Source organism: Oryctolagus cuniculus, chromosome 15 (assembly GCF_964237555.1).
Source record: "Oryctolagus cuniculus chromosome 15, mOryCun1.1, whole genome shotgun sequence".
In the NCBI taxonomy this organism is placed as follows: Eukaryota; Metazoa; Chordata; class Mammalia; order Lagomorpha; family Leporidae; genus Oryctolagus; species Oryctolagus cuniculus.
The window spans coordinates 82,180,035-82,207,965 of record NC_091446.1 but is presented as its reverse complement, the minus strand read 5'-3'; the positions used below and the strand labels follow the sequence as shown (position 1 = coordinate 82,207,965).

General features: G+C 58.0%; 1 protein-coding gene across 2 annotated transcripts; it reads right to left on the bottom strand.

The window, feature by feature from the left end:
* Positions 1 to 205: 205 nt before the first annotated feature.
* Positions 206 to 27,004, bottom strand: C15H10orf71 (chromosome 15 C10orf71 homolog). Of its 2 annotated transcripts, none has more exons than XM_051823700.2 (3): positions 26,296 to 27,004; positions 10,184 to 10,283; positions 206 to 7,421 (listed from the first exon to the last, which is right to left on the bottom strand). In XM_051823700.2, the coding sequence occupies exon 3, from the start codon at positions 7,268 to 7,270 to the stop codon at positions 2,906 to 2,908; it is 4,365 nt and encodes a 1,454-aa protein (XP_051679660.2). In that variant the 5' UTR covers positions 7,271 to 7,421; positions 10,184 to 10,283; positions 26,296 to 27,004; the 3' UTR covers positions 206 to 2,905. The 2 variants fall into 2 exon arrangements, with proteins under 2 accessions (XP_051679660.2, XP_051679659.2); XM_051823699.2 differs by lacking the exon at positions 26,296 to 27,004 and adding an exon at positions 23,923 to 25,741.
* Positions 27,005 to 27,931: the final 927 nt, after the last annotated feature.

Sequence of the window (27,931 nt, the reverse complement as noted above, 5' to 3'; positions counted from 1 at the left end):
CCCAGGCTCAGCACCCCCATCTCAGGCACAGGCTGCACAATGGGAGCTCCTGGTCATTTTTGGCTGACCAGCCCCAGGACCTTTGCTTGTGCCTTTGAGATGCTTCACATGTCTGTGCCCTCCCCAGGAGACACCGAGAGAGGCCCTGACTCATTAAAAAACAAAGGGTCAGTGTCCAGACAGACGATGTGAGAGACACCCACAGTTTCCAGAAATTATGTTTTCATAATTCTCACCACCGTCCTATAACACAATGGTAGATGCAGTGTTTTTTCTGAGCAAGTCAGATGAGTGACATGTCGGCCCAAAAGCCGAAGGGAGCATATCAAGAAAGGTCTTATCCTGAGAGAGGAGCTGCACTGCCTCAGCTCTTGCTGCTTGGAAACGTTCGAGAACAATTTGCTAGATCAATGCACCTTGATACAGTAAGGCAAATCTATCGGCATCTAATCGACGCCATCTGTGATCGATGACTAGGGCTGGGAGAAGCCTGCTTTTCTCATAAGCTGACGTATCAGTTGGTGTTGGCTGACAAGTCATGCCCCATCTCCCAGAGGAAGCCCCTCTTCCTTCCAGCAGGAGCTAGGAGCCGCTCAGAGCAACCTAGGCAATGGCTAACACGTGGCTGTCTTTCTCCTCTGTTAGAGTTTAGTGTCTTGAGCGCAGAGACCAGATCTCATAGTTCCGGTGTCTTTAGCACCCATCAAAGTGCCTGGCACAGTGCAACTGTTTGTAAAAGAGAGGGTGGGGCTGGTGCTGTGGTGCAGGCGCTGTGGTGCAGTGGGTAAATCTGCCACCTGCGTCCCATATGGATGCCGGTTTAAGTCCCAGCTGCTCCACTTCTGATTCGCTCCCTGCTAATGCACCTGGGAAAGCAGTAGAGGATGGCCCAAGTATTTGGGCCACCACACCCATGTGGTAGGCCTGGAAGAAGCTCCTGACTCCTGGCTTTGGATTAGCCCAGCCCTGGCCATTTGGGGAGTAAACCATTGGATGGAAGATCTCTCTCTCTCTCCCTCTCAATTTCTCTCTCTCTCTCTCTCTCTCTCTCTCTCTCTCTCTCTCTCTTCCTATCTCTGGAATTCTGCCTTTCAAATAAATACATAAATCTAAAGAAAGAGAAAGAGACAGAGAGAGAGGAGGCTGGAAGGAAGAGAAGAAGAGGAGGGGGAATGAGAGAGAGGTTGGGGGGAGGAGAGACAGAAGAAAGAAAAAGGGGGAAGGGAAGGAGGCACAAATGGCTTCTCTTAGAGTCGAACAGAGAGCAGCCATCCCTGGCCAAGGAGCTGTCCTCAGCTAGTGACTGTCAGTTCTGTCCCCTGGAGGCCTCTGCTTCCGGGATCCCGGGCGCTTTGCAGTGAGCAAGCGAGGGCTTCCTTCTGGCTGGACTCCCTCGATGCTGCAAGCTGCCAGAGCCCAGCCAAGGGGACTGCTCTTCACGCACCTGTCCCTGGGGCTTTAGCTCCACCCACAGTCCTGCCAGCGCTACGTCTAAGACAGAGGCAAATAAATGCCCCAAAGTCACGGTTTTCCTTGTGGGGACACAGTTGCTGTCACCACGGTTGTCATTGAGGTGAGGGCGCTGCAGATGTTAGAGAGGCATGCTTTTTCTTGTTTTAGGAAGATGACAAAAGCGGAGGGGACCTCGATGTGGGGGTGGCATCAAGGCAGGACTTTGCTCTCCTCGCACGCAGTCAGATTTACAGGACAACGGCATGCCTGCTCTCACAGCTGCTCACCTGGCTGGCAAACCAGAGGTAGCCAAATTCAGAGCACTGGGATGGGGTGGGGGTTTGTGCAGCATTGTCATAACGAAATTCAAGTATGGCTGTACCTGTTGAGAAAGCAAACAGGTGAACGACCCTGACCCCAAATCACAATTCCGAATCAGCTCAGAGGCCCCGAACGCATGCAAGTCTGCAATCGGCATCTCTCAGTGGCGGCGTGGGCTGACCTGGCAAGCAGAGCAGTCCGGGCATTTTGCACAGTCCCCTGACGCTCGGGGCTCCACAGTCCCCACATAAACAAGGGAGTGGGTCTTTCCCAGAACAGGAATGAAGCGGCTTCGGCACGGCTCCCCCCACCCCAGTGCACCTGCCTGTGCACCTGCTCTGAGACTCTCAAAGGGGCGGTGACACATGCCCCCCCCCCCATTCAGATGCTTTCTCTGCATCCCCGGAGGCTGGGGCAGGTACGGCTCACTACACAGGCGCAGCCAGGGCCTGACTCAGTTTCCCTGGGCCATCTTTGAGGGTCTCCCTTTCTCCTTCCTGGCGGAGATCCCCTGCCCCATAACACCCCCCCCCCCCCCACTGCTCACAGAAAGACAGGACAGAACTGCATCTGCAAACTTGTTTCACTTTGTAAAAGGTGGCCTCCTTTTGATGGGGGAGAAGCTTCTGGAGACAAATTTTCCCTGGTGAAGTAAACCCGTTCTAAGCTCATCATATCTGGGACACGGCCTTGGCTAGGTCCTGGAGCTTCAGGACCCCTGTGCTGCCTGGCCCCTGGCGGGAGGCGGGAGTCGAGGTGGTGTGGTGTGTGGCCCCGTAGGGTGCTCGGGGCCCAGAGCAGGGCTCAGCATTTCTGGGGGCCTCTCCGATCTGGGAGCGGGCAGGTTGGGTGCAGCATTAGTGCACCCTTAGAGCCCCACTGTCCTGTGACCCACCCATGCTAGTGGCGGGGCAGAGGAAGTGAGGGGGCTGGATCGCCAAGGAGGTCAGAGAGTCCAGGCTATGCAAGCAGCCCCCTCCCTCAGAGGCCCGGCTGTCTCAGGACCTGCACCTGCTGGTGGCGAATGCCTGGGGCCTACTGATGTCTCGGGTGCACTCGTGGGCGGCTCTGGGGGAAGGGGCCTTAAGCTCTGGTGGGGGTGGGGTGGGGTGGGGTCAGGCTCCCGCGACCCTCAAGAAATGCCCTCGGTGGCGAAGTCCTCCAAGTCATCGGTGGAAATGATGCCCAGGTCCGGCGCTTCCGCGCCTGCCCCGACCGGGCTCCTGGGCAGCCCCCGGGGGCGCTGGGCGGCAGTGGCGGCTTGCGGGGCGGGCTCGCTCCGGGGTCCGGCGCTCAGCTGCAGTCCCACGTCGTGGGCGCTCTGGGGCCGCGCGCGGGCGCCCTCGAGGGCGCGGGGTGCCTGCCGCAGGAAGGTGGGGGCGGCCAGCTGGGAGGAGCAGCGCAGCGGCCTCAGGGCGGTCACGGGCACCGGCCGGCAGCTCGGGTACAGGACGTACGGGGCCGCCAGGGCGTCGGCCGGGGGCGGCTCCGGGGAGCCCCCGTCGGAGGCCTGGATCGGGACCCTGACGTAGTTGCCCGTCTCGGGGTCGTAGAAGGTCTTGATCTTCACCTGCAGCGGCAAATCGAAGACAAAATACTCCCCGGACTGCGGGTCTTGGAGGACCTTCTGGGTGGCGGGGTACGGGGGCAGGGGTGTGAGCGCCTGGGGGCCCCCGGGCCACCTCCCCACGGGCTCCGGGAAGCCGGACACCGAGTGGCGGTGCGCGGGAGGCGGCAGCGAGCGCAGCGCGGCGCAGCGCGGCCGGGGCGCGTCTCCCGGGGACGGCGGCCTGCGCTCCGCCCGTGCCCAGTCCTCGGCGGTGGCGCCGGGCGTGGCGTCCCCGGGCTCGGCCGGCTTCTCCCGCACCTGTTCGCTCTTGCGCCGCTTGCTGGCCAGCTTCTTGGCGCGCCGCAGGGCCTTCTCCGTTTTGGGTGGGACTGCGGGAGGCTTGCCGGCCGCCCTCTCCGGCGGTGGTGGTGGTGGCGGCGGCGGCGGCGGCTGAGCAGGAGACTCGGGCTTCTCCGGGGGGCCCGCGGGGCTAGGGAAGGCGTCCCGCAGTGCGCCTCTCGGAGACAGCGTCCGGAGATCTTCCGAGGCCCCTTCGAATTGGGGATCGGAGCCGTCCGTCTCCCACACCAGGGCGTGCGTCAGGTCCTCGCGCCGCGTGACCCTGGCCTGACCAGGGCCGGCCCAGGGGCTGGCTCGCGGGGGCTCGTCCGCCGGTTCGCTGGGGGCTTGGGAAGTGTCGTCCCAAAGGCTGCTGGCTGCGGGGGAGTACGCACTGCCCTCCTCCTGGGAGCTGGGGTTTGGGGAAGCCGCCACTGCCGCCGCCTCCCCGGGGTGCAGTCTTCTCCCTGGGGGCCCTGCTCTGGGTGCAGCCAAAAAGTGGCCCTGGAAACCCCGCGCCTGCTCCTCCCAGCAGGTGCCCGGCGGCTGTGGGCGAGGCTGAGTTGCCTGGTCGCTGTCGCTGTCCGGTAAAGCTATGGTAGGGATTTCCCAGGGCATGGCGGACCTACTCTTGCTCCAGGACGCTTTGCGGGCTACCTCTAGGGGGACCTTCCGCCTGTCCCCTTCTCCCACCAGTGGCAGATCTGGGAAAAGCTCTTCGTGCGCTGGCTGAGAGGCCTCCATGCTGGCCGCCCTGGGCTGCTGTGCTGTGTCCTGGTCCTCCAGGCCGTGGGAGGCGCCGGGCTTCAGGTGGGTGCCCCACTCGTCAGTAGGGGTGCAGTTGCCACGCCTACCCTGGCTCTCCGGGGCACCCAGCTGGGCGTCCTCAGCCCACGCTGGCCTGGGTGAGTCGTCCCCTTTGTGGCTGCCACTGAGCGAGCCCTCGGAGGACATGGCCCTCAGGAGAGGCAGCATTACCGGCTTGATGACCGGGGTGGCCCTGAGCGTGTTGTCTTTGATGGCAAACAGTATGTGCTTGTTGGCCACAGAAGGTGGCGAGGGGATGGGGTCTTTGGCGTGCACTGGGGCCTTGTCCCTCACCACCTCGGGCTGAGAGCCTCTGAAATCCACTTCCTCTGTGGATGCCTCCCTCTGTCTCCCTGCAGGCAGTCTCTCCCCTTCTCTCTGCAACAACGCTTCCCTCTGCCTGTGCTCTTGCACACACTCCTTCCGGTTCCCGGCGGCGGCGGCGGCCTGAGGCTGGGCCTCACTGCCCCCCACATCCCCTTTCTCCTTCTCCTCACCATCACCTGCACTCCCATCACTCCTCCTGTCGTCCCGCTGGCTCTCGGCGGCGGTGGCGGCAAACCACGGCTTCTGCGGCTCGTCGAATGAAGCAAAGGACTGATCCGAGGAACTGGTGCTGAACTTGGCCTTGCTTTGGAAGCCAGGCGTAAAATCAGACTGGCTGTCACTGTAGAACACGTCCTCCTCCTCCGGTGACAGAGGCCCTGGGGAGAATTTCTGCATCGGGTGCATGTTCGGAAGCCCCAGCTCTCTCTCGGCTTCCGTGTCCTGGGAGATGGATCTCGGGAGCCCATTCTGCAGCTGCTGGGTCTCCACCGCCACAGCCTCAGATTCCAAGCCACACGTAAGCTTCAGGGACAGGTGCTTCCTGGGGCGGCGGTTCCTGGAGTCCGGCCGGAAGCCGGGCCTGGCGGGACCCACCTCTGCCTCCCCGTCCTCGGCGGCTTCAACCTTCTCATCACAGCTCCTCTCCACAGCCTCCCCGTTGACACAGCACGGGGCTTGGGCAGGAGTCGGAGGCGAGCCCAGGGCTGCATAGCTGCCTGCAGAGGTCTCACTGGGGCGGGCTGCCGGGTCCTGCTGGGTGCCGGTGTAGGATGCCGGAGGGGCATCGGCGGGGCTGTCCTGGGCGAGCTCATGAGGTGGGCTCTCCTGGAGCCCATTGGGTAGGGGCAGCAAGTCATTGAGGGCCTCCTGCTGGCCGTCAGCCTTCCCTCTGCTTTTCTCGTCCAGCCCTTTCAGGAGAGGCGAGGGGCTGTACGTGCTCTTCACGCGTTTCCGTACATCCTTGAGGTTGAACAGCAGGCTGGGGGCCTTGGACTTGTAGCTGTCCCGTGAGGGACATTCGCCGGGCTCCTTCTCCTGGTAGCCATTGAGCTGGCCAGGCGGGGAGGGGGTTGTGTCCGGCGGCTGGCTGGTTGAGGCGTCCAGACCATGCTTGGTGGGGATGATGGGCGTCAGGAGCTTACTGATGTTAAAGGGGGGGCTGTACTGCTGGCTGGGGTCCCCAGGCATGTCAGGAGCCTCCTGTTCTGGAAACTGCCCCTGGGGATTGTGCTTTGTGTACAAGAGCGGCTCCCTCCTGGGGCTCTGTTGCTTCCCTTCTGGCCCGTCCTGTAGACTCTCTTTCCCTCCTTTGCCAAGTTTCGGTTTCCTCCAGGGAGGCTGGCTGGGTTTCACCTGAGGGGCAGGCTCTGAGCTGGCAGCTTTGCCCTCCGTCGCGAACGCCTGGGATCCCGGGTCCCTGAGCCCCCAGGGTCCCGACGTGGACAGAGCCCCTGCCGCTAACCTGCTCTCTTCCTGACCGCAGCTGGCCCGGACTTGGCAGGGAGACACCTTGTGCTCGGGGGGCTGGGGCTCCCTTAGCAAGGGCGCATCCTGGTAAAGCTTGGGGGCCTTGGTGTCTGGGGTGGGGTCCGCGGTGTCCTTTCTCTCCAAGAGCTTGGGTTGGTGGGCGTTCCATGACTCGAAAGCACTGTTTTCACTGTGTAGAAATGTCCCCTTGGGAGCCCACTCTTTGCCTCTCCCCGGGTCGCCCTTGGCTGGCTTGTGGGGCGGGGAGGGGAACTGGGCTGAGCTGGTCACAGTGTCCACGCCTGGGAGGAAGCTGCCGGAGCCGGGACAAGCCATGTCGGGGTTCTTGGGGGACTCCTGGCCTCCGTGCTTCCTGCTGGGTTGGTTCTGATGCGTGTTGGACACTTCGGCGGGCACTCTGCGGACGGTTAAGAAGGCGGAATCGAAGCAGAAGTTGACTCCGCTGTCTGGAAGAGGAGCGAACTTGGGGGTGGTTTTCAGAACGGGGGGCTTGCTGGGAGGCGGCCTGCTGTCGCAGCGCTGGCTCTCGGGCCTGTCAAACGATTTGATGAGTGACGAGACCTTGGAAATGGGCTTGCTGCCGCTCCTGAGGCCCGACACCGGCACCTCCAGCCTCCTCTGGGCCGGAGTCAGCGGGGGGCTGCTCTTGGGGTACTTCTCCTCGCCTTGCACGTACTTGGGTAGCTGCTGGAAGGTGGCCGCCCAGCCCGCATGCTCCGTGCCTTGCGATGCCGGTAGCTGGCTCCAGATGCCACTTTTCCTGTGGGTGTGGCTCACCGTGCCCTGGGGGAACGCCCCGAGCACCTGGCCGGTGGGGTCCTGGGACAGGGCCAGATCGGAGTCGTGGAAGAACGGGTCCTCGGAGAGGCACAGACTCCGGAAGGCACGGTCCGTGAGGCTGCTCACCTCCCTGTCGGCCTCGTCCAACACGCTGCCGATGCTGGAGGTGTCGCTGAACCCATCCGTGCACTTCTTGTTCCCCTGCATCGTCCGACGGCACTGGGAAGATGGCCTCGGTGAACCGGCGGGCGCCTTTGGGCAGTGGTTTTGGGTCAGGTGTGGTCAGTCCTCTGCCCACAGACTCAGGCTCCTCTGTGACCAGGTACAAATGCACTTTTTTTTTTTTCTTCTCTGTTTTCTGCAAAAGAGAAGCACAGGATGTGAGGAGAGCACTCAGCGGAGCAGCTCTGCACGGGCACTGCCTGCCGGTCCAGGGGAGCCACCGGGCCCTTGGTGGTCAATGTTGTGAGCCTAGCCTGTTGTACCCAGTTCTGGCAAAGCCTACACGTTGCCGTGCTGGTGTTTTCCAAGTGTGCTTAACCTTGAAATCGGTAGACTCTGAGTAAATCAGCTCACGCCCCATCATGCAGGTGGGCCTTGTCTAAGCAGTTGGTGGCCGTGGGAGAAAAACGAGCGAGGTCCCAGGCCACAAAAGAAAAATGCACATGAGGGCCCAAAACAACCTATTATTATTATTATTATTATTGGTGCAGCAAAAATCCACAAAATGGAAAGACAGTCCATGAAACAGAAGAAATATTTGCCAAACATGTATCTGATAAAGGATTAATAGGCAAAATACTTAAGGAACTTTTACAACTCTAGAACAAAGAAAAAAAAAAAAACAAAACAAAGCACAAAATAAAACAAAACTCCCCAAACCAATAACCTGATCTAAAAAGGTGGTGGACATTGTGGTGCAGCAGGCAGAGCCACAGGTATCCCATATTGGAGTGCTGGTTTGAGTCCCAGCTGCTCTGCTAACCTGCCTGGGAAGCAGCCCATGATGGCCCAAGTGCTCAAGTCCCTGCCACCCACGTGGGAGACACAGAGGGAGTTCCCTAGCTCTTGGCTTCTGCCTGTTTTGAGCATCTGGGGAGTGAACCAGCAGATGGAAGATCTCTCTCTCTCTCCCTCCCTCTCTCTCTCTCTCTCTCTGCCTTACAAATAAATAAAGAATAGGACCTGGGCCCCTGCTGCGTAGCACATGCTGCCCATGGTTATCAGCACTGTACTGTGTGCTTCAAACATTTCCTATGAGGGAAGCTCTTCTGTTTAGTTTCTTTATCACAGACCCAGTGAGAAATCAAGACCATGGAAGTGTGCTTCTTTGCAAAGTCACCACGTTGTGTGCATTTAATGGCCACAGCTTGGTGGATGTCAATCATACCTCAGCAGAGTGGCTTAAAAAAAAAAAAAAAAAGGCAAAGCTTCCCCCCAGGAGAAAGGAATTCTGTCCCCAGGCTGTGTCTGGACTCAGTTCCTCCTGGGTCTCCAGGCTGCAGATCCCAGACTCACAATGGGAGTGGCAGCAGCAAGGGCACGCCTTGGAGAAGGCCACTTGAAAGGGAGGGTGGCGGCCCCAGGGGTGGCAGGGACGGGCCACCAACCCTACATCGTCCCCATGCTGGCCCCCGCTCCTCCTGCTGCCCGGCCATGGTGGCTTGGGGATGCTGCTTTGGCGACGGGGACACAGAGGTCCCGCCCTCCCCGCTGTCTCCACTGGGGCTGTGCCCTCCCTCCCTGCTCTGAATGCAGACAGGAAGCCTAGCAGAGGGCGCCCGTAGCAGGGGCTGCAGAACCGCTCCTGCCAGGGTGAACGGCTGGATGGGTGGCCCCGCGGGTCTGCAGGGATGGCTCACTCACCTTGGTTTGCGGGCGGCCGACTTCTCCCCGTATTGCTTCCCTCCATGTCCCACGTTCCCTTTCCATAAGGACGCCAGTCCCAAGGGTGAGGGCCCATTGTAATGACGTCATCCTAACTGGTGACACTTGCACCAGTCCCTACTTTTGAGGAAGGTCACACTCTGAGGCACAGGGGCTAGAACTTGAACTTGTGCATTTTGTTGGGGGGGGGGGGGCGGGTGGGGTCGGGGCCGGACACAAGGCATTCCCTGTGCCATCTGAGGAACCAGCTTTGCTGGGGATGGCAGGGTGGCCGGGTCCTCCATGACGCTGCAAAGCCTTGAGTTTGTGATTGAGCCATGCCACCGTGGAGCTTGTGTTTCTGGGATTCAGGGGTGGTGGGCGTTAGTGACTTTGGCCTCCGTCAGTTAACATTTCCTGCCCATTAAGAGCCAAGGCATCTCTGGGTGTCCGTGAACGCTGGGCTGTTGATCTTGGCAGTCGTGCTGGGATTTCTACACCTCACCTGCACATGGCAAGAAGGTAGCTGGAGACCTATATCCAGGGTCTCACTCAGGCAAACAGCTCCAGCCAAGAAGATACCCTCCTACCAGCAGGCACTGGCTTTTTATTTTTATTTATTTTCTTAAGCCTCAGCTTCCATGTCTGTCCTCTGAGTGACAACACTTGGTGCCTTTTGGGGAGTTTCTCTCCTGGTCAGGTTCTGTCTCAGGGGGGCTGAAAGTCAAGGTGCCTGGGCCAAGTGCAGGCGTGAGACCCAGGACAGGCCCGTGGACGGTTCTGTTCCTCCTCAGGGTCATGCAGAGTGGACGTGTGCACGGGCACCCTCCTGGCCCCAGAGTTTCCAGTATGCTCAGGGGGCTGCCCGGTCCCCCACGCTTTCCCCAGCTTCTCCCCTCCCCCGCCGCCCCCAAATCTTCACCTTGAATCTATGAGACCTCCCATTTCCTCTTAGTACACGTCCTGTCTCTGCTTTATCTGGCCTTTGCATCATCATTGCAAACTCTATCCAGAGCGTTTAGAAATAACCAAGGCACCCCGCCTCAGGGAAAGGAGAAACAGCCCATCCCCCCAGCCCTGCCTCCTCCACCTAGCTTTGTTTAGGGGAGTCCTCAGTCTCGATGCGATAAGACTGGCGTCAGTGGAGATGGCCGCAAAGCTGGCCTCACCCGGCCGCCATGTCCAGTGACGCCCCTCCGCATTAGGGCTAGCAACAGGTGCTCCCACCTGTGGGCTCTTGGGCTGGTTCCGTACCTGTTACAGAAGTAGGAGCCGCAGGTCCCTGCCTCAGTGAGTTTCGAGATCTGTAGCTTTAAAACTTCTCATGCCCGTGTTGCGTATCATCACGGCTCATCTAGAAAAAAGAGGAAAAATAATTTCAGTGGAACTTATGGTCCACGAGGGCAGTGGACAGAGTGTCTTTAATGTCAGTGATACGACGAGCCACTTGGCTTTCGGTTTGTTTTTCTTTTAAAATCTGCACTTGAACTCCACATTGAAAATCAACATTGAATATCAAGCTACCATCCATTTACATCCCTTCCAAAAGTTACTAATGTGTCGCGGCCCACGGAATCTTCAGGAATCCTTGGGATTGCTAACATTACCCGTCCAGGTATGAGTGGTTTTATTTCTGCTGGTAAAACATGGCCAAAGGCCTTGTCTCCCACTGAATGACTAACTGAGGATTTGCAGGAAAGAGAACTGGAGCGGCCAGACTCAACGCCACTCAGCAAGTGCTGGTGTAGTATCCCATTTATTGTTGGCAGGAGACTTGAGCATCTCTTTTGACAGCTAAAAGAACCAAAAAGCTGCCCAGGAGGATTCTCCCAGTGCTCAGTGTAAACTTATTAAAATGCTTCCACCATGCAAATTTTCAATGTAGACCATTGGGGTTTCCCTAAGCCCTCCCCTGGCTTGGAGCTCCTGGCTATGAAGTGAGTCCAAGGCAGTTTATTAATAATATTAATACTCAGAATAGCTCAAATTTGGGGAGCATATTTCTTTGGAGAGTCACCGAGGTGCATCGTATCTGTCACCATACGGCGAGGGCCTCTCTCTGAGTCCCCAGGCTGGTGCAGATGGCCTGCGCTGGGTCCCCACAGCAGCCTGGGTTTATCTCTTTCATAGCTGGGGCGGAACTGTCACAGCTCATGTACCATAACCCGTAGGTCTTAGAAATGGCTGGCTGTTGTTTTCTCTCGTTCACTAGAAAATTCTCTGAGCCAGGAAGGCAGTCTTCCACACCTCGGCACTGTGCACAGAGACCCAGAAGCTTGGCAAACCTTTGCAGCAATGCTCTGGGTTGAGTTGTCTCAGTTCCCTGGATTTTCTTTTCCTGGAAGGGAAACTGAGGCATGGGAAAGAAATGATCGGTATAGTAGAACTTTTCATGCCTGGCCCGCAGTATCAAGGGCATTTGAAACATTCAGCTTGCTATTAATATCTAACCCAGGGCACTGCCAGCAGCTGCGCTCGGGACGATATGGGTGTGAGGGTAGCATCCATCCGGGGCCACAGGTGGGGAGACTCAGGTGCAGAATGACCCGCTGCATAGGTTTAGTGAACATCTGGGGGACTTCTCACTCCAGTGTGGTGGGCTTTCCCCTACCCAGTGGCCTCAGAGACTCCCTGGCATTGTTGTCGAAGTGAATTTTCCAGAAGACAGTGCGAAAGCTACGGGGTCACTGCGCTGTTTGAAGGCAGTTGGCCTGACCCGCTGAAGCGTCTGGCTCCCAGGACACTCTTCAGGTCGAAGGGAGGGGTCACCTTTGGGCAGCACCGTTGAGGATGCTTCCGGCCCCTTAGCTCCCGGGCCTGGGCTGTTGGAGCCCCTCCACTCCCAGCCCCCAGCCTCTTTTGTCCTTGCTCTAACAGTCTCGACACAGGAGGGTTTCCCCCTCGCTGGGGTCTCAGCCAGCACCCAGACCCAGATGGCACGTGCAGGCCAGGCCACTTGTGTGGCTGCAGCCCACGGCTCTGGCTGCCCACAGCCTGGCTCCGGCTGCCAGCATCTCCCATGTTTAAAGCAGAGCCCAGGCTCCCATGCACCTGTTCTGTCTCTGGGGATGTGGGAGATGTGAGAGGCACCTCTGCCTTCCCCTTTCCCTCCACCTCCAGGCCACCTTGCATTCCATGTCCCACAGTTGTGCATCTGCATGCTTCCCGTGTGCCCCTCCCCCCGTCTCCCTCTGTCACATCTCCCCTGGCTACTGAGAAGCCCATAGCTACTCTCGCCTGGCACTCCGAAGCAGCTTTTTAAAAAAACAACTGACGGCCGGGCATCCACTGCCATGGCTTTCACCTTGACCCTGGCTCAGTGCTGACAGAAGCACCTGCTGCACAGTCCCAGGAGCCCTGTGCAAGTCGGTGATTGGTGGCTTCCCATCCGGGTAGGTCCCGCGTCTCAGGCCCTTCCCCATAGCATGTTTTTCTTGGAGTGAGTCGCGAAGCCTTGGTGGGCATCCGAGAGGGGCCCTGGCCTTCAAGATCCCTTTCCTTGGCGTCTGTGGGGGCTTCCGCTGCCGTGGGGCAGGGGGACTCTGATTTGGTGGATCGCCACCTCGGTCTGGTTCCCTGGGCGTCTTTCCGGCCTCTTTCAAACCCATGGCTGTACTTAGGCGACAGTGATGAGGCCGAGCTGGGGGGAAGAGGAGCCGGTGGTGGACTCCCCTGCAGCTGGCGCCACCAGGTCTTCCTCAGAAAAGCAGCTTTGAACATCCAATCTGTGCACCTGCACCTCCGGCTCGGAGCCCCTGGGTGGCTTCCTGGCTTTCACAGATGACAGTCAGCCCTGTGCAAGGAGCCTCTCTCTTCCTATCGGCATCCTGGGCTGCTCTCCCCAACACGGCTGCCTTTCCAGCCCTCCTGGTCTTTTTTTTTCCCCCAGGCAGCTTCTGGCCTCAGGCCCTTTACACGTGTCATTCCTCCTGCGGGGGATCTTTTGCCTGATACCTGGTTAACTCCTACACATGCTTCAGAGCCCTGGGCTCGGATCCCTTCAGCAAGGCAGCTTCCTCAAGCTCTCTGGAGTGTCTCTGTTGCATACTTCTCCACCTCCCCTGCAGCACTTAGCAGCAGTGCAATTAAGTATCAACCTGGTGGCTTGTTGCCTGGCTCTCCTGTTGAGCCTGGGTGCCTCCCTGTGGCAGCTCCCCCGGCCCCGCCCCGCCCCATCCCACCCCAGGCTGTCTGGCATCCCAGCCTGTTCTCAGTGTGCATTCGTGCCCAACACAAGAGATGCCTTCCAAATAAATGAGCAAACCCTTTTGCCACGATTGTGATGCAATGCACACTGTTGAGGGAAAAATGGCATGAAAACATGAAGTTCATTGGAGTACGGAATATTTTGAGTTCCATGCATAATTTTTTTCAAAGCACACGTCTTCCATGAACTTTCAGAAGACTTCTTCATGCATGGGAATCTCGTTGCCCTGCACCAAAATCGACTTCTCTTTGCGGCCTGTTCTCCACAAGCTTCTAAGGTACCTGCCCCGTGCCCCATATTATAATCCAGTCTTTGCAGAATTGCCCCATATTTCGAATTTGCAAATTTGAATCCAAGTGGAGTTTCTTTACTTTTTTTTTTTTTTTGACAGGCAGAGTGGACAGTGAGAGAGAGAGAGAGACAGAGAGAAAGGTCTTCCTTTGCCGTTGGTTCATCCTCCAATGGCCGGCCCGCGCTGATCCGAAGGCAGGAGCCAGGTGCTTCTCCTGGTCTCCCATGGGGTGCAGGGCCCAAGCACCTGGGCCATCCTCCACTGCACTCCCTGGCCACAGCAGAGAGCTGGCCTGGAAGAGGGGCAACCGGGACAGAATCCGGCGCCCCGACTGGGACTAGAACCCGGTGTGCCGGCACCGCAAGGTGGAGGATTAGCCTAGTGAGCCGCGGCGCCGACCAATTCCAAGCTTTCAAAAACATGAACTTTATCTGTTAGCACCATGGTGTGTACCACTGGTATAAGGAGTGTGCTTCACTGGGAATGCGGATTAGCATGTGACGTCATGACGTCAGCATCCCCCCGCCCCCGTCTTTCTAATCAATTTCAGTGTTCCAAGTTGGGGTGTGTGTGTGTGTGTGTGTGTGTGTGTGTAGGTGGGGGCGGGGCTTGGTTGCACTCCTGCAAACATCTGCTGAGCACATCAGCTGGGGTTCTCTTTCGGGCCACACTATGAATGTGTGATCCTAATGACGTGATCTAAACGCTGGGCGTCAGCAGGGGAGCTGGTCCTCTCTGCCCCTTGCGAACCCACAGCCCTGTGTTCCCTGGGCTGCCGGCTCCGGGTCCATCTGGCCACGTGGCGGGAGGGGCAAGCTTGAGGCCCAGCACGTTCTTCAAGGGACCAGTGCACACCGAGGGAAACAGGATCCCAGGCCCTGGGGACAACTTGCACTGGATTTCATTTTCCAGCTCAGCCAATGGAGAGAGCAAGGGTCTGATGACACACCCACCAGGAAAGCTAGGCACTACGTGAATATGTATTCCTATTGCCTTGAGGCTGGGAGAATGCCCCTCTAGGGTGTGTTTTATCTTTTTCTTATTGCAAGACCCTTGTTCTGATTCAGAATATATCAAACGGAGGGCAGGTGCTGAGCCTAGCAGTTGAGCCGCCAGCTCCCCTCATGAGTGCCTGGGTTCGATCCCCCACTCTGCTCCCCAACTCCAGCATACCTGCTAATGTGCACCCTGGGAGGCAGCAGTGACGGCTCAAGTACTTGGGTCCCTGCCACCCATGGGGGAGACCTGGGTTTGAGTTCCTGGCACTTGGCTTTGGCCCAACTCAGCCCCTGCCATTGTGGGCATTTGGGGAGTGAACCAGTGAACTTGGCGCCTGTCTCTGTTTCTCAAAAACAAGGAATGGAAAGGAAGGGAGGGAGGGAGGGAGGGAAACTACACCTAACGAGCTGAATCTGAGCATGTGTCTCCACGGATCAGCCCTGTCTCAGATAAGCACTAATTCTCCTTTGCGCAGTCATCATTAATTTCTAACTCTTCCCCAAATATTTCCCGACGCGATGCTGTCTTGCAGGTCACTCTGTACAATGCTATTAAAGAATCATGGCACGGACTGGACGTTCAGCTTTTCTGCTTTCTCCCAGTCCCCGTCAAGTGCCCACACATCACTCTTAAAACCCTCTGGGTGGTGAACCTTGACCTCTCGCCCGTCCCTCATGATCCAGCTCCCTCACCCCCCAGCTCTGGGAGAGGTGGGATTGCAGGCCCCTACCTGTCCTGGAGTGGCACCTCTGGGTCCCTCTGTCTGGAATGTCCCTCTCTGTCCCCTGCTCGCCGCTGCCCCTACTGTCTTCGATTCCTTGTAGAACCTGTCCCCACCGAATCCCTTGCCCTGCTGTGTTCCGCGTGCTCTGCTCTGGATCCAACTGCCCATCGAGACTCCCAGATCTGTGCAGCGAGGCCCCCTGGCTGACCGGGTGCCCGCTGTGCAGGGGAGGCGGTGTCACTTGCAAATGCTTTCAGCTGCTGCCGCCGCTGAGCGCACTTCTTGGGCCACAAGGATGTGATGACAGAGGTTTGCGGCACGTGTGCGGTGTGCAGACCAGGGCGCAAGGGACACCGAGAGCTCTGGTGCCCCACGTTCTCCACGTCTCCCTGACGGCTCCCCAGGGCTGGCAGCCAGCCCAGACCCGAGAGGGTCACACAGCCCAAGTTCTGTGTGTTGGCTCAGTCTAAGGCATCCCAGGCTAGGAGCACAGGAAGTGGCTGGTAGTGGTGGGCGGGCTCAGATGTGTTGACTGCCACCTGCTGTGTCCTATCCCGAAGCTCCATATACAGCTCCTCTTCTGAGCCCTGGGGCTGGGACATAGAACCAGGAAGCCCTGTGGGTGACCTCGGGACTGGGGACTGGCCACCTGTCATCACCTCCACGGCTGTGCATTAGCAGGGTCACTCTGTTGTGAGACAGATGAAGGAGATTAGTTCACATCTCAGAGCTGGTGAGTGACAGAGCTGGGCTTGGGACCCACCCTGGACAGAGCTGTGGCTGCCAGACTGAGCCGATAAAAAATGCAGGGCACACAGGAAAATGTCAATTTTGCACACAAAAAAATCCAGTACTTTTTAAAGTAAAAGTATGTTCCGTGCAATATGGGGATACACTTATATTAAAAAAATAATGACTTGTTTTATGAAGTTCAAATCCCACTGGACTTACTGGGTTTTTTCTCTCCATCTGGCAACCTGAGGGTCTCCCCAACCTTCAGGACCCACAGGGGGTCACAGTCAGTGGATACGCAGGTGGTGTCAATCCGGGACGACACAGTCGCAGCCACGGCTCCTGTGTGCGCTAAGGTCCTCTTTGGTTCAGGGGCTTGAGACAACCGTGGGAGCGGAAGTGTGGGTTCAGCTGGCAAACGTGGGGTCCCTCCTGGCTGGGCGGCTCAGGCGGCACCTGTAGGCGGGGCCCAGGCAGGCTGCTGAGGGCGGCCTCACTCCTCCTCCTCCTCTCTGCTGGCCTCACCACAGGAAGCACTGGGGTTTGCTTTGCTGCTGGGGTTTGACCGCGTGCCTGCAGTGTGGGTTCTGGGCCCGAGGTCTTCGGGTGAATTAATTACCTTAATTGAATGGCATTTTCCCGTCTCAGGGAAGGAAGCAGGCAGACCGGAGATGACAGAGGTCGGCTTGATCACACCCAGAAGACCCCAACAAATTGCAATTGATTCCTGTTGCTTTGCTTTCTGGCTTGGGTGGTTGATGCTCCAACGTGGGCAGGCCTTAAGGAGCGGTGTGGTGTGGGCCGGGAGGACCCCGTGGCAGCCCAGCTCTGCCGCCCACCCCCGCCGTGCTGAGTGCCTCGCTCTGGACCTGCGGCTCACTGGTCGGTCTGGGGCCAAGCTCTTGCCCTCTCTGTGTAGCCGTCAATGGCTCTCAGGTGTCAGGGGGCAATGTCCTCATTTGTGTTTGTGGGTGAGAGTCTCAGCTTGGGCTGCTTTGTCCCGGGGGGCTGAAATGATAGACACTCATCTCTTCTGCTTCTGCAGTCTGGCAAGGCCAAGGTCAGAGTGCTGGCAGATCTGAGTCTGGGGTGGACCGGTCCCTTTCCTGATGTGCAGAGCCAGAGGCAGAGGGAGGCTGGGAAAGACACTGTCTTCTGGTCTCTTCTGAGCAAACTAATTCTTCAAGCAGACACCACCCTCGAGAGTCAATTACCCACAGGCTCTGCCTCCTAATCCCCGCCTATCGGAGGTCAGGCTCTCAACCTGTGGCTTTTGGGAGACGCCCAGCACGCTGGGCAACGAATCAGGGAGAGCAGCCTGAGCGGGGTGTGGCTCCTTAGGCAGTCCGGATCGGATCGGGTCAGGTGTCTGTGGAGTGGGCGGAGCTCGGGTGCACAGCTGCCCAGGCCTGCAGTCACACGTATTCCCCAGTCTGCAGGGCTGGCTCCGGTCCGCATCCATCTTACACCTGAGAAAACCCAGTTCCCCCGACCCCCGGGGTTAGTGGCCATGCCCCCTCCCTGACCTCAGCCTGCGGTCGGTACTCCAAGATCGTCCCAGCCATTCCCACCACGTGGTGATCGCTCTGTCTTTGCAAACTCTTTTGTTTTGGAAAACCTTTCAAGTTCACTTAGATTCCACGCGGAAGAGCAGATGGGCTCTGGGAAGCTGCCCTTGAAGCTCTGCATCTGTCTGTTCTTTGGGCAGCTGAATGGAGAGAGAACAAGCCTGGCTTTGTCCAGCTCCAGGAGCCCGAGGTGGTAGATCCTGGGGGTCCCGATGGCGGCCCTGGCCTGGCAGGAGTCTGAACTTGGCCTCGTAGAAGTCTGAACTCTCCATGAGCAGCAATACACAGGAAGGGACCCCTACGCCCTGTAGCACGTAAGCACTCCTGGACTGCCCATCCCGCCCGGGGCTCGCTGGAGGCCCTGTCCAGGCCGAGAGCAGGTAGGGCTCTGCTGCCCTTAGGGGAGAGCAGCCTGCTCAGTCCTGCTCAATGGCACTGGGCCCTGCCTGAAGCTGACTTCTGGCCCCAGCTCTTCGGAAAGGCACGGTGGCCAGCGTGCTGGGTCCACCTGGGATCTGGGTGCAGACCCTGGCGCTGTGCCTCGTTTGCTGAAATCATCTAACTTTGGCATAAATAAAAATGACATGGAGTCTGGGAGCCCCAGCTTTCTCATCTGTAAAATGGAGCTAATAGGGGCACCTGAGGAGGTGGTCTCAGCCTCTGTGGATCGAGCCCGCCCGAGTCCCGCCAGGCTGCGAATGGCTGTCCGAGAGCATCCGCATCGGGCACCTGCTCACTCAGTCACTCAGGTGTGCTTGGACTCCGGCTCTGCTCGTCCACATTTCCCAGAATGCCTCGCCCTGGATTCTGGAAGCAGCAGGGGCTGACACGAGAGAGGAATCACATAGGCAGTTCTGGGTGGCAGAGAGAACTGGAAATCTGTTCTGGCCATAGCTTGGCCGTGTTACTGTGCCACAATGCCTATAACACAGGGACAGTAAGGACCAACCCCAAACCACCCACCCCCAGGGCTGCTCCCCACGCCAGGGAAGGAACTGTTGTAGTTGTTGGTCCCAGGGTCTCTGGCTGCTCAGGGTCCCTGATGCACCAGGTGTTGGGGGCACCTGGACCAGGAGGCTCCATCTGCAGCCTTGCACTTAGCTTGCCGGGCTGCTGGGCAGCAGTTGAGTGCGCAACTCACCCTTCCTCCTTACCCTAGAGGTTTTACCGCCGATGCACAGCGAGAAATCCCTTTGCAGCGCTGCACGGAGCGTGCGTGGAGACACGCATCCATCCACATGCAAAGGGAAACTCCAGGCAGAAAACTCACCCCTCCAACACGTGCCCCTCACCTATTCCTACTCTGTTTTCTTCTAGTCTCGTTGGAAAGAACCCGTTGGCAGCATAGGGAGAGATTTCGGGACTTACTAAGGACTTACGGTCTGGGGTGGTTTTTACAAAGCATCTAGGATCAGAAGCTTTCAGCATCCCCCATGAAGCCGCCTTTATGCTGCCCTGTTCCCAGCATGCTCCACTCCCATCTAGACAGAGAGCTGGAGAGCTGGGGCTCAAACCGCCATGACTACCAAGGTCTGAGCACCCTGGGAGGGGGCGGGGGCCCACCCTGGGAAGAAGGTCCCCAGGGCCAGGCTTCAGTGCTGTGGCCCTAGCCCTCGTGCAGTGCTGAGTCTAGCCTGGGCCATTGCTTTGTTAAATGAGCAACTGAACGAGTAAAATACATTTCTATCGACTAAGCACCTGCTATTAAATACGCCCTTGATAACCCAGTCCTACCGGTCAATATGTATTATCCTATAATGAATGCAGCAGCCTCGTGACGTCAGAATTACTCTTGCTCTTTCCAGAGGAAGTACATGGAGCCTGGGGCGGTTTGACACCGGGTGCTATGGGGCTCGGACCTGTGGCTGTTGGCGAGGAGATCCCTGTCACCTGTGTGTACCTGGCTCCCGCCAGCACCCTCTGCATTGTCTGCTGCAAGCTGAGAAAACCTTCACTTTACACCTCTCTGCCCCTCTGGGGAGCCACCTGCCCCTGGCTTCCTTGGACCTCACTTCGAGTCCTGTGGCCGTGGAGTGAGAAGGGGTGGCACAGGCACTCCTCCTTGGGGCCTGATCTAGAGGGAGCCCACAGGAGGGAGGGAGAAGTGTTGGGGGCAGCACCCCTGGACGGCAGCCCTGGGAGGCTTAGCTGGCTCGAAGGCAGCCGGGAAGCTCCTAGAATTTTTGGTTCCTAGTTAGTGCAGAAGCCCCTGGCTGTGTCCACAGCAGAGGGGACTGAAAGAGCACGAGGCTCAGAATCAGGCCAGGGAGCCACCTCTGAAAGCCGCCTCCCATTCCTCATCCTCCCCCTACTCCGTCCACAAGGGAAGCTGTGAGGGACACAGGTCAAGAGCCAGGACCAGACTAGACAGAGGATGGACTCAGCAAATGGAGGTGTTTGCAACAAGTGCCTGCTGGGGTCTGGCTGTGGCTACCCAAGCCGAGACCTGGACCCCCAGGGAGGGGAGGGCCTTGGGCCATGCAGGTGGAACCCCCCTACCCCTGCCCGGGAGAGGGAGCAGGACCCTTCTAAGAGCGGGCAGAGAAAGCCTGCTGGGCTGAGGATGCAGTGAGGAGGTGCCATCCAGAAACAACCCCTCCCCCAGGCACCAGCTCAGCCAGTGTCTGAACCTGCCAGCCTTCAGAAGAGCGAGTCAGGTCCATGTCGATGGTGGCTTGGTCACAGCAGTCACCAAAGAGGCCTTGGGGTTTGGAAGCAGGCAATGGGGGTGCAGGAATGGTGGCAGGAATGGCACCGGCCGTGGGGAGAGCAGAGTGGCAGTCTATAGAGCGTAGGGTCACTGCCCACCAAGTGCCTGCTTCCCTAATTTCTAATCCCCAGACGGGGGCAGTAGAGCCAAGTGGGAAGGGCAGGGGTGCAGGCCAGTTGCCCTTGGCCTTGGCTCCTGGATGACCTAGCTGACCCCGTCCTCAATAAAAACCTCCTGGCACCTCAGTTTCTCCGTCTGTCAATGGGACGTCTGTCTTGGGGCTGTCGTGAAGATTAAGCAGCTGGCACCTAGCGACTTACGCGGTCAATGTCATGGCCATCACCACCACGGAGCCCAGTTAATCCAGGGCTGGGGTCCCTGGAGTCCTGGGGATGCTTTGGTCCCTTTCCTGGGCGTGCAGGGGAGGGAGAAGGGAGGTGATGCCCCACAGTGACCTGGGACTGCCCAGAACCCCGGAGCCTGCCCCCTCCCAAGCCTCCTGCCTGCATCCGGCTCCTGTGCTCAGGGAAGCCCTCGCTGGCCTCGGTGCTCAGGGTCCCTCAGCGCCTCGTGGGCCCAGCAGCTGCAGTGTACAAGGGGCACTGTTGCTCCACCTGTCTCTCCTAGGAAGTCACCAGAGCTGATGTGGGCAAATCTCAGGTGCTCGGTTATAGCATAGCCTCCTGCCCTTGCCCTTGAGAGTTGAGATTCAAGTTCAGGAAGTGGGACCCCAAGGTTTTGACTGTCTTCTCTCCCTTGGCAGTGGGTGGTGGTCCTGGCTGATGTCCATGTTCTCTGAGGCATCCGTGGCTGCACAGGTCACTGGGATCATCCGATCCCTCAAGGCTGGGACTTTGCCCTAAGTCCCTGGGGAGGTGCACAGATCCACAATCCTTGGCACAGCAGGGGAGATCATATGCCCAGCGGTGGCCGTGGGGCTGGGGTCGGTCCTGCACGGTGTGTGTGTCAGCTGCTCTCCCAGCTGAGCAGGAGTGCGTATCAGCTGAGCGCTGAAGTGTCGGGCTTTCTCGGTGACACCCTCTGGAAGGCGCAGACCCAAGTTGGAGTTGAAGCTGGACAAATACATGGCCAGAGAGGAGAAGGCAGTCCTTGCGTGTCGGCCACGTGCCTGGGACTTTGCACACATTTTCTCATTGGATGCTTGCGGGAGCCTTCGAGAGGGGAGCTGTTATGTTTCCCATTTTAACAGAAGAGAAAGCTGAGGCCCGTGGGCGGGGAAGGGGCGTTGCTGGGAGGTGGTAGAGCTGGCTTGTGAATCCAGCTGGCCTGGGCTGTAGCCCCTGCAGAGCCGGCAGGTCCCCAGGGACACTGTACCATCTCTGCAGCAACCTGGAGGTGTCAGGAGAGGGGTGACGCCTGCGTGCCTCCCTGGGTGCACCTGCGTTTCCTGGGGGAGACTCCGACCCCTTGCTGAGTGCCTGCTTTCCTTTCCAGAGAATCTGCTGGATGCTATGTGAGCTCTAGGTGTATGGACACAGTTGGGACACCACCTTGGCTTTGGACTTGGATCCCAAGTTCAGCTGAGTCCCTCACTGGGCACCCCTGGGGCAAGTCACTTCAGCTCTCTGGGCTTTGGCCTCAAAAGCATGCCTGTTTGCAAGGATCTTAGACCTACTGTGCCTGTGACCTTGAGAATAATCTAGCACGTCTCCCACTGAGGTTCAGCTCTGCTGAGAACCTGCTCAGGACGTCAGGAGGCTGGGATTACGCACACAGCCCTGGTCACACACGCAGTCCCCACATCGAGAGTGTTCTAGACCCATCTGATGATTTGCACTGGGCTGACACATTGCAGCCCCGGCGTGTACTTCCATGCTCCATTTCTGGGTCTTTCCCAGCCTTGGTGACTATCTTGTCTTCCCCACTCCAGACACCTGCCCGCGCCCCTCCGCTCACAGCACGGCAGCGTCAGAATCCAGGTGGAAACAGAGCTGTTCTGGTATCGCACGGCTAACTGGCTGCACCCTTAGCCTGAGTTACAGGGCTCCGGGGTGGATTTGGTGAAATGGAGTCAGAACCCTCCAATGGAAATCAAACCAAGACTCCTTCCTGCCTTGGTGGGTCCCGGTGCCCCAGCAGGATCCTGTCTTAAAACCTTTGCTCCTCTCCAGTAAGCCTGGGCAGATGGCAGCGCCGAGAGCCAACCAGGAAGGCGTTCCAGCCTGGGCGCCACCGGCAGGCTTCGGCGGGCGAAACTGCTGGCAGAGACTGCAAGGACAGCGCTATTTCAAGACCCGGGGCTTTCCCTCTTCAGTAAGGGTCTCCAGGGCTTCCTTAGGCTCAGGGGCAAAGGCAGCCGCAGCGGGAGGGCACCGGAGCAGGTGCAGTCCCCCAACCGGGGCCATGAGGCCGCCTCTAGCCTTCCCTGTGTCCACCACACGGCTCCCTCTCCCCATTTCCAGGGGACCCAAATCTCTCTACACCAGGACGCAGCATCCCACGGGCGCTCCCTCCTCCCTCCCCATCACACACGGAGGCTCCCACGCCAATGAGCTTCTGGTTACAAAAGAGCAGGCACAATGTTTCCCACCCCAGAGAACGAGGGGGCAGACGTGGGCTGGCCTGGGGTTACCCGGCGGGGGCTATTAATAAACCATCATGATAAGCACAATCCAGCCAGCTCAGCCCCGGGGCCACACGGATATGCTATGCATCTGGTGACTCCGAACGCAACGGAGCTCACCCACGCGGCACCACGACGCAAACTGAACACTTCCTGTGCCAGCCAGACCTGAAGCATGGACTTGAGGCAGGGGGTGTGGGAGGCTCCAGGGGGCCTGAATGGTCCTGTCCCCAGGTTATTCTAACAGTGAGAACTGCTGCTCTCTCTCTCTCTCTCTCTCTCTCTCTGTATGTGGGCAAGTGTGTGCGTACCTGTGCTAATCTTACTCATCTCAAGAAATGTTCCTGTACATCAGGGGTGGCCAGCTTCCTCCTGGGAAGACCCCTTGGTAAGCGATTTCAGTTTTGCAGGCTCTGTGGTCCCTGCTGGCATCAAAGAGGCAATATGCAAATGAGCAGGTGTGGCCGTGGCATAAAACTTTATTTACAAAATCAGGTATGCAGCGCACTGGTCACAGTTGATCAAGCCTTGTTATAAGAGCTTTGGACTCTCAAATGCTGGCCCCCGGGCCCCTTGCAGTGTGCACTTGTGTGTTTCATGTGTACCTCGGGATTCCTATACTTATGGGGTATTTTATAAAGTCCTCAAGAACAATCTCTCTTAGGGCTAGCCAGCATTCCACACGTATTCAAAATGGTCCTTTTCAAAGATCAGCTTCTCCATGCGAAAACAAGACAGAGCTGAGTTTTCAATTGGGCCAAGCCCACCCTGAGGTCATTCTCCCCCAGCCCTGGGGACGGGTAAGACTGGGTAGTCTGGGGAGGGCTTTGTGCCGGGGACATGTGTCCCAGCCCCCTCTCTTACAACTGGTGTGGTCCCGCCCGCCCAGCACTGGGGGAGACAGGGGAGTCATCGCTTGCACCTCCACCGCCTTAGAATCTGTGACCATGGAGTGGCTCATCCCCAGGCATGTGCTCGCTGAGCCATGCGGGGGCCGAGCACAGGGAAAGACAGAGTCACGCCCGCGGGGCCTGAGTCTGTTGTGCCGAGTTCCCCACCGTACATCCGGCACACATGCACCCTAGCACCTGTCGCCCCGTTCTGCATGCCCCCCGACACAGCCAGCGTCCCTGTCCCTCCCCAAGCCTCCAGCAGCCCCAAGCAGTCCCGACTGTACCTTCCACACTCTGTGGGTCTCAGCGCTTGGAGCTTTAGGCCTCTTCCCCAGGGACGAGAGAGGGAGAGAGAGAGAGAGAGAGAGAGAGAGAGAGAGAGAGAGAGAGAGAGAGAACCCGGTTCTTCCGGCAGCCGCCCGCTTCAGCCGTCCAAACTTCTTTTTCCCTCTTTGCCCCAAAGATGAGAGGGAGGTGCAGCTGAGCCCTGGAATGCCCTGTTTCTCACAAACCTGCCCAGCCCAGGGAAATCTGTGTCCCAGAGCCGGCCAGAGGCTGGAAGTCAGTGACGCTTTACCTAAATAGAGACTCAGCCGGAAAAACCAAGTGGTGTACTTGGTGGGGAAGAGGCAAACAGTCAGCCCTGGAACACCCGCGTGGTGTCAAATAACAGTCAGATTAAACAAACAGCCTCAGTGGCTATTTTTACATCCAGATCAGCCCCGGGTAATAGATAACTTGGGCGGTGAGAAATTGCTGGCCGATTAGCTGGGCCCTCACCACAGTTCCAAAGCCATTGCTAAAGCTATGCCTGCGCCTAGATTCAAATAAAAATACCCCAAGGTGAGAAAGCGAGCGTCTGCCTAGAGAGGCATTTAAAAAAAAAAAAAAAGCCAAACATGCTTATGTGTGTGTGTGTGTGTGTGTGTGCACGCTCGGGAGCCAGCGCCCGTCCCAGGCCTGCTGATGTCCTGGGGCAGAAATAGCCGGTTTCATCACCGCATTCCTCGAGGAAAGAGTACGCTGCCTGGGCTTTTGGTGCAAAATAACGTGCCCAGCTGTGGGAGGGGCGGGAAGGCCGGGCTGGGGTTAGGGAGGGAAGATGCAGAAGGCTATGGGATGCTAGCAAGCCCAGCCAGGTTCCAGTGCCGGTGGACAGGTCCCCTAGGCCAGGTGGGGGCTCCCCGCTTTATCTCCGGCAGGGGCTGACACCTCTTGCCCCTGAGATGGGCTCCCTTGGATTCCCAACGGCTGCTTTCTGTTCTGGGGTCACCTGTTCCCCAAACTGCCTGCAAACCCCAAGCATCTTTTTCTCCTCCCCTCGCCGGCCACAGTGCCTTTGCTCATGCCAGGCCAGCTCCTGGGGCATCTGCCTTCCTTGGCCTCCCTGAGCTGGCCCTGCTAGGGGTCCTTTACTGCTAGGAGTTAATGCAAGAACTTTTTCTCAGCCTCCCCTCCTGCCCCCGCCGGCCTGTGGCCTGAGAAGGCGGAGGCGACCAGCTCCAGCCAGTGCTCCAGGCCTCTGGATGCGTGTCTGTGGCATCCTGTGCCTTTGCATCTATTTGCAGCTGCCCCTCTCACCCCCGAGGCTTCCTCAAGGGCAGCAGCCTCTGCCCCAGCCCAAGGTGCAGCCCGGTACCAGCTTTGGCCTTGAACCTGCTGCTGGCCTAGGTCACGGAGACCCGGCTCTGTGCATTTTTGTGCCCATCAAGTCAGAAAGAACAGCTCCTCATTGCCTTATATACCGAGGTATCAGATCCCAGCCAGCAGGTGCACCCAGACCTCCCCTCCTGAGTGCCACAACACCTGTCTGTGGCCTTGGGGACCCCAGGCCCCGGCCGTGGGGACATCTGCTCACTGCTCTGCACTCAGGGAAAGTTCGAGGGAGGCCCAACAATGCTCACCTCCCTGGCTTCCCTCCCTCCCTAACCTAACCGGCCAACTTGGCAGATGAAAAACATGAACTTGAGATGCAGAGCAACCTTAAAAAGAGGACACCGATTAGGAGCCGTGGCGCCATTAGTTTCCAGTTATTTCTCATCAGCTAAATCACTTCACCTCTCTGCACCTCGGTCTACCCATCTCTGAAGTGGACAGGACGCCGCCTTGGCTGTGTGGCGCTAGGGATCAAAGGCCCTCACATACGCAAATACGCCAAGTGTCCCCAGTGTGAGTCATTTGTTTATGGGGCGGCTTCAAAGTGTTTGGAGAAAAATGGAATGGAGGATTAAGTTTATTTTTCGCGCAAAAAAATTTTGAAATCCACACATGGTTTTCTCATAAAACACAGTTGCCATGAACTTCTTAGACATCCCTCATATTGAAAGAAACACACCCTCGAACATCTATATCATCATTTACCTGTTGCTGTCCTTTATAGAAAAATCTAAACAGACTTCCCTCTGCTCTGAGCAGAGCTTTGTGGTGGAAAAATAACACCTAAGAAATCATGGGTTCCATATGTGAATTCCTCCCCCGCCCTTCTTACACCTAGAAATAAATTAGTAGTCGGTTCATACGTGATGGATATTCGACCCAAATCGTCTTGTTCCAGAGGTCAGGAAACATTGCATTGCTAAGTATCATTTCGTGGAGGTGGCGGTAACAGGAGCTGGAGGACCGAGGGAGCTGGCCCTAGACCTCCCCGCCCTCCGTACCTGCTGTCCGTCCTTTCTGTCTGTCTTCCCGTTCCTTGCAGGTGGACACCAGCCCTTTGCGTCTTGTTTACGGTCCTGGGAACTTGGTGGCAGGAGCCGATGGTGTCTGCGTGGAGTGGCTGATGGAGACAAATCCAGGACAGTGGCCAGGAGGCTGGACAGTGGCTGACAGCCTTGTCCTTGATGTCGGCAGGAGGGGTTGTGATAGGACAACGCGGATCACCCAGCAAGACCCTCAGACCGTGACCCGAGGTTCCCTGCCGCCCAGCCTGAGCCCAGCTGCCTGCCATAGGATCTCCTCGCTCCTGGAAAATGCTTCTAGTTGCCCCATGCCGTGGCCTCTCATGTCTTTGCTGGTTACGGTGGACGCACAGGCATGGCCACCCCCAGCGGAGAGCTCAGCCAGACAACCCGGCCCCGGCTTGCTCGCAGGGGCTGTGTGGCCTGGGGCAGGCAGATCTCCAGCGGCTGGCCCAGGCAAAGTGACCACGCTCTCCCAGAGCAGGAGCCGTGAGCCGCGTGGAAAGAATGTGAATGAAGACAATTCTAAATGTAGACTCCTGGATGCTATGTGAGCCAGCGTGCTCCCCGATGGCCCAGAAAAATAAGGCCCGCTTGTATGTCCCGCAAGAGCAGAAATAGAGCTGTCCTCAGACAGCGTGCTACAGGGGCCCCTGCCTGCAGCGGCTGCACAGGCGGCGACTCTCAGTGGGGGGCACCCCGGAGCACGGCGGCGGGGCGGCGCGGCTGCCTTTGGCGCGAGTAGAAGTGGCTCTGACATCCTCTCCATGCCCATGGTGATGGCTAACTTAATTTTGCAGCAAATTGCATCTGCTCTGCCTCTGTATTAATTAGAAACGATCACAAGCTGATAATGAGGGCAGTGCAGAGCGAGGCTTTCAGGCTCATTTTTGGTTCTGGATGCTTGAAGCTTGTGTCCCTCCAGATAACGCGAAAAAACTCCACAGAGTCTTCAACTCTCACCACCTGGCTACAGGTGACTTGTCCGGTGGCACTCTTTCTTCAAGATGTAGTTATGCATTTAAGAGGCAGAATGAGAGAGAGAGAGAGAGAGAGAGAGTCTGCCATTCACTGGTTCACTCCCCAAATGGCCACAGTAGCCAGGGTTGGGCCAGGCTTGAAGCCAGGAGCCTGGAACTCCATCCGGGCCTCACACGTGGGTGCAGGAGCCCAAGCACTTGGGCCATCTTCCGCTGCTTTCCCAGATGCATTAGCAGGGAGCGGGATCAGAAGTGAAGCAGCCAGGACTCGAACCAGCACTCCTCTGTGATGCTAGCGTTCCCAGACGGTGGCTTAACCCGCTGTGTCACAATGCTGGACTCTCAGCATTCTTGAGGAGTCACTTCCACAGATGCCATCAGGGACAGGTGCACCTCCAGACTTTGTAGTAAGAAGACAGAGGGAAATGCCGGCCAGCTAATAACAGAATGTTCCCGCCGTGCCCTGCCTGCCCCGTCTCTCAGCAGATGAACCACGCCGAGCCCAGAACCCTTGTGCTCTCTCCCAAGGATCTGTTATCTGCCAAGGTGTTGGGAAAGACACGGGTTGGGGAACCCACAGGTCCTGAACATTTGCTCCAAGGATACACCTAACCCTCGCCCCGCCCCGTGTGGTG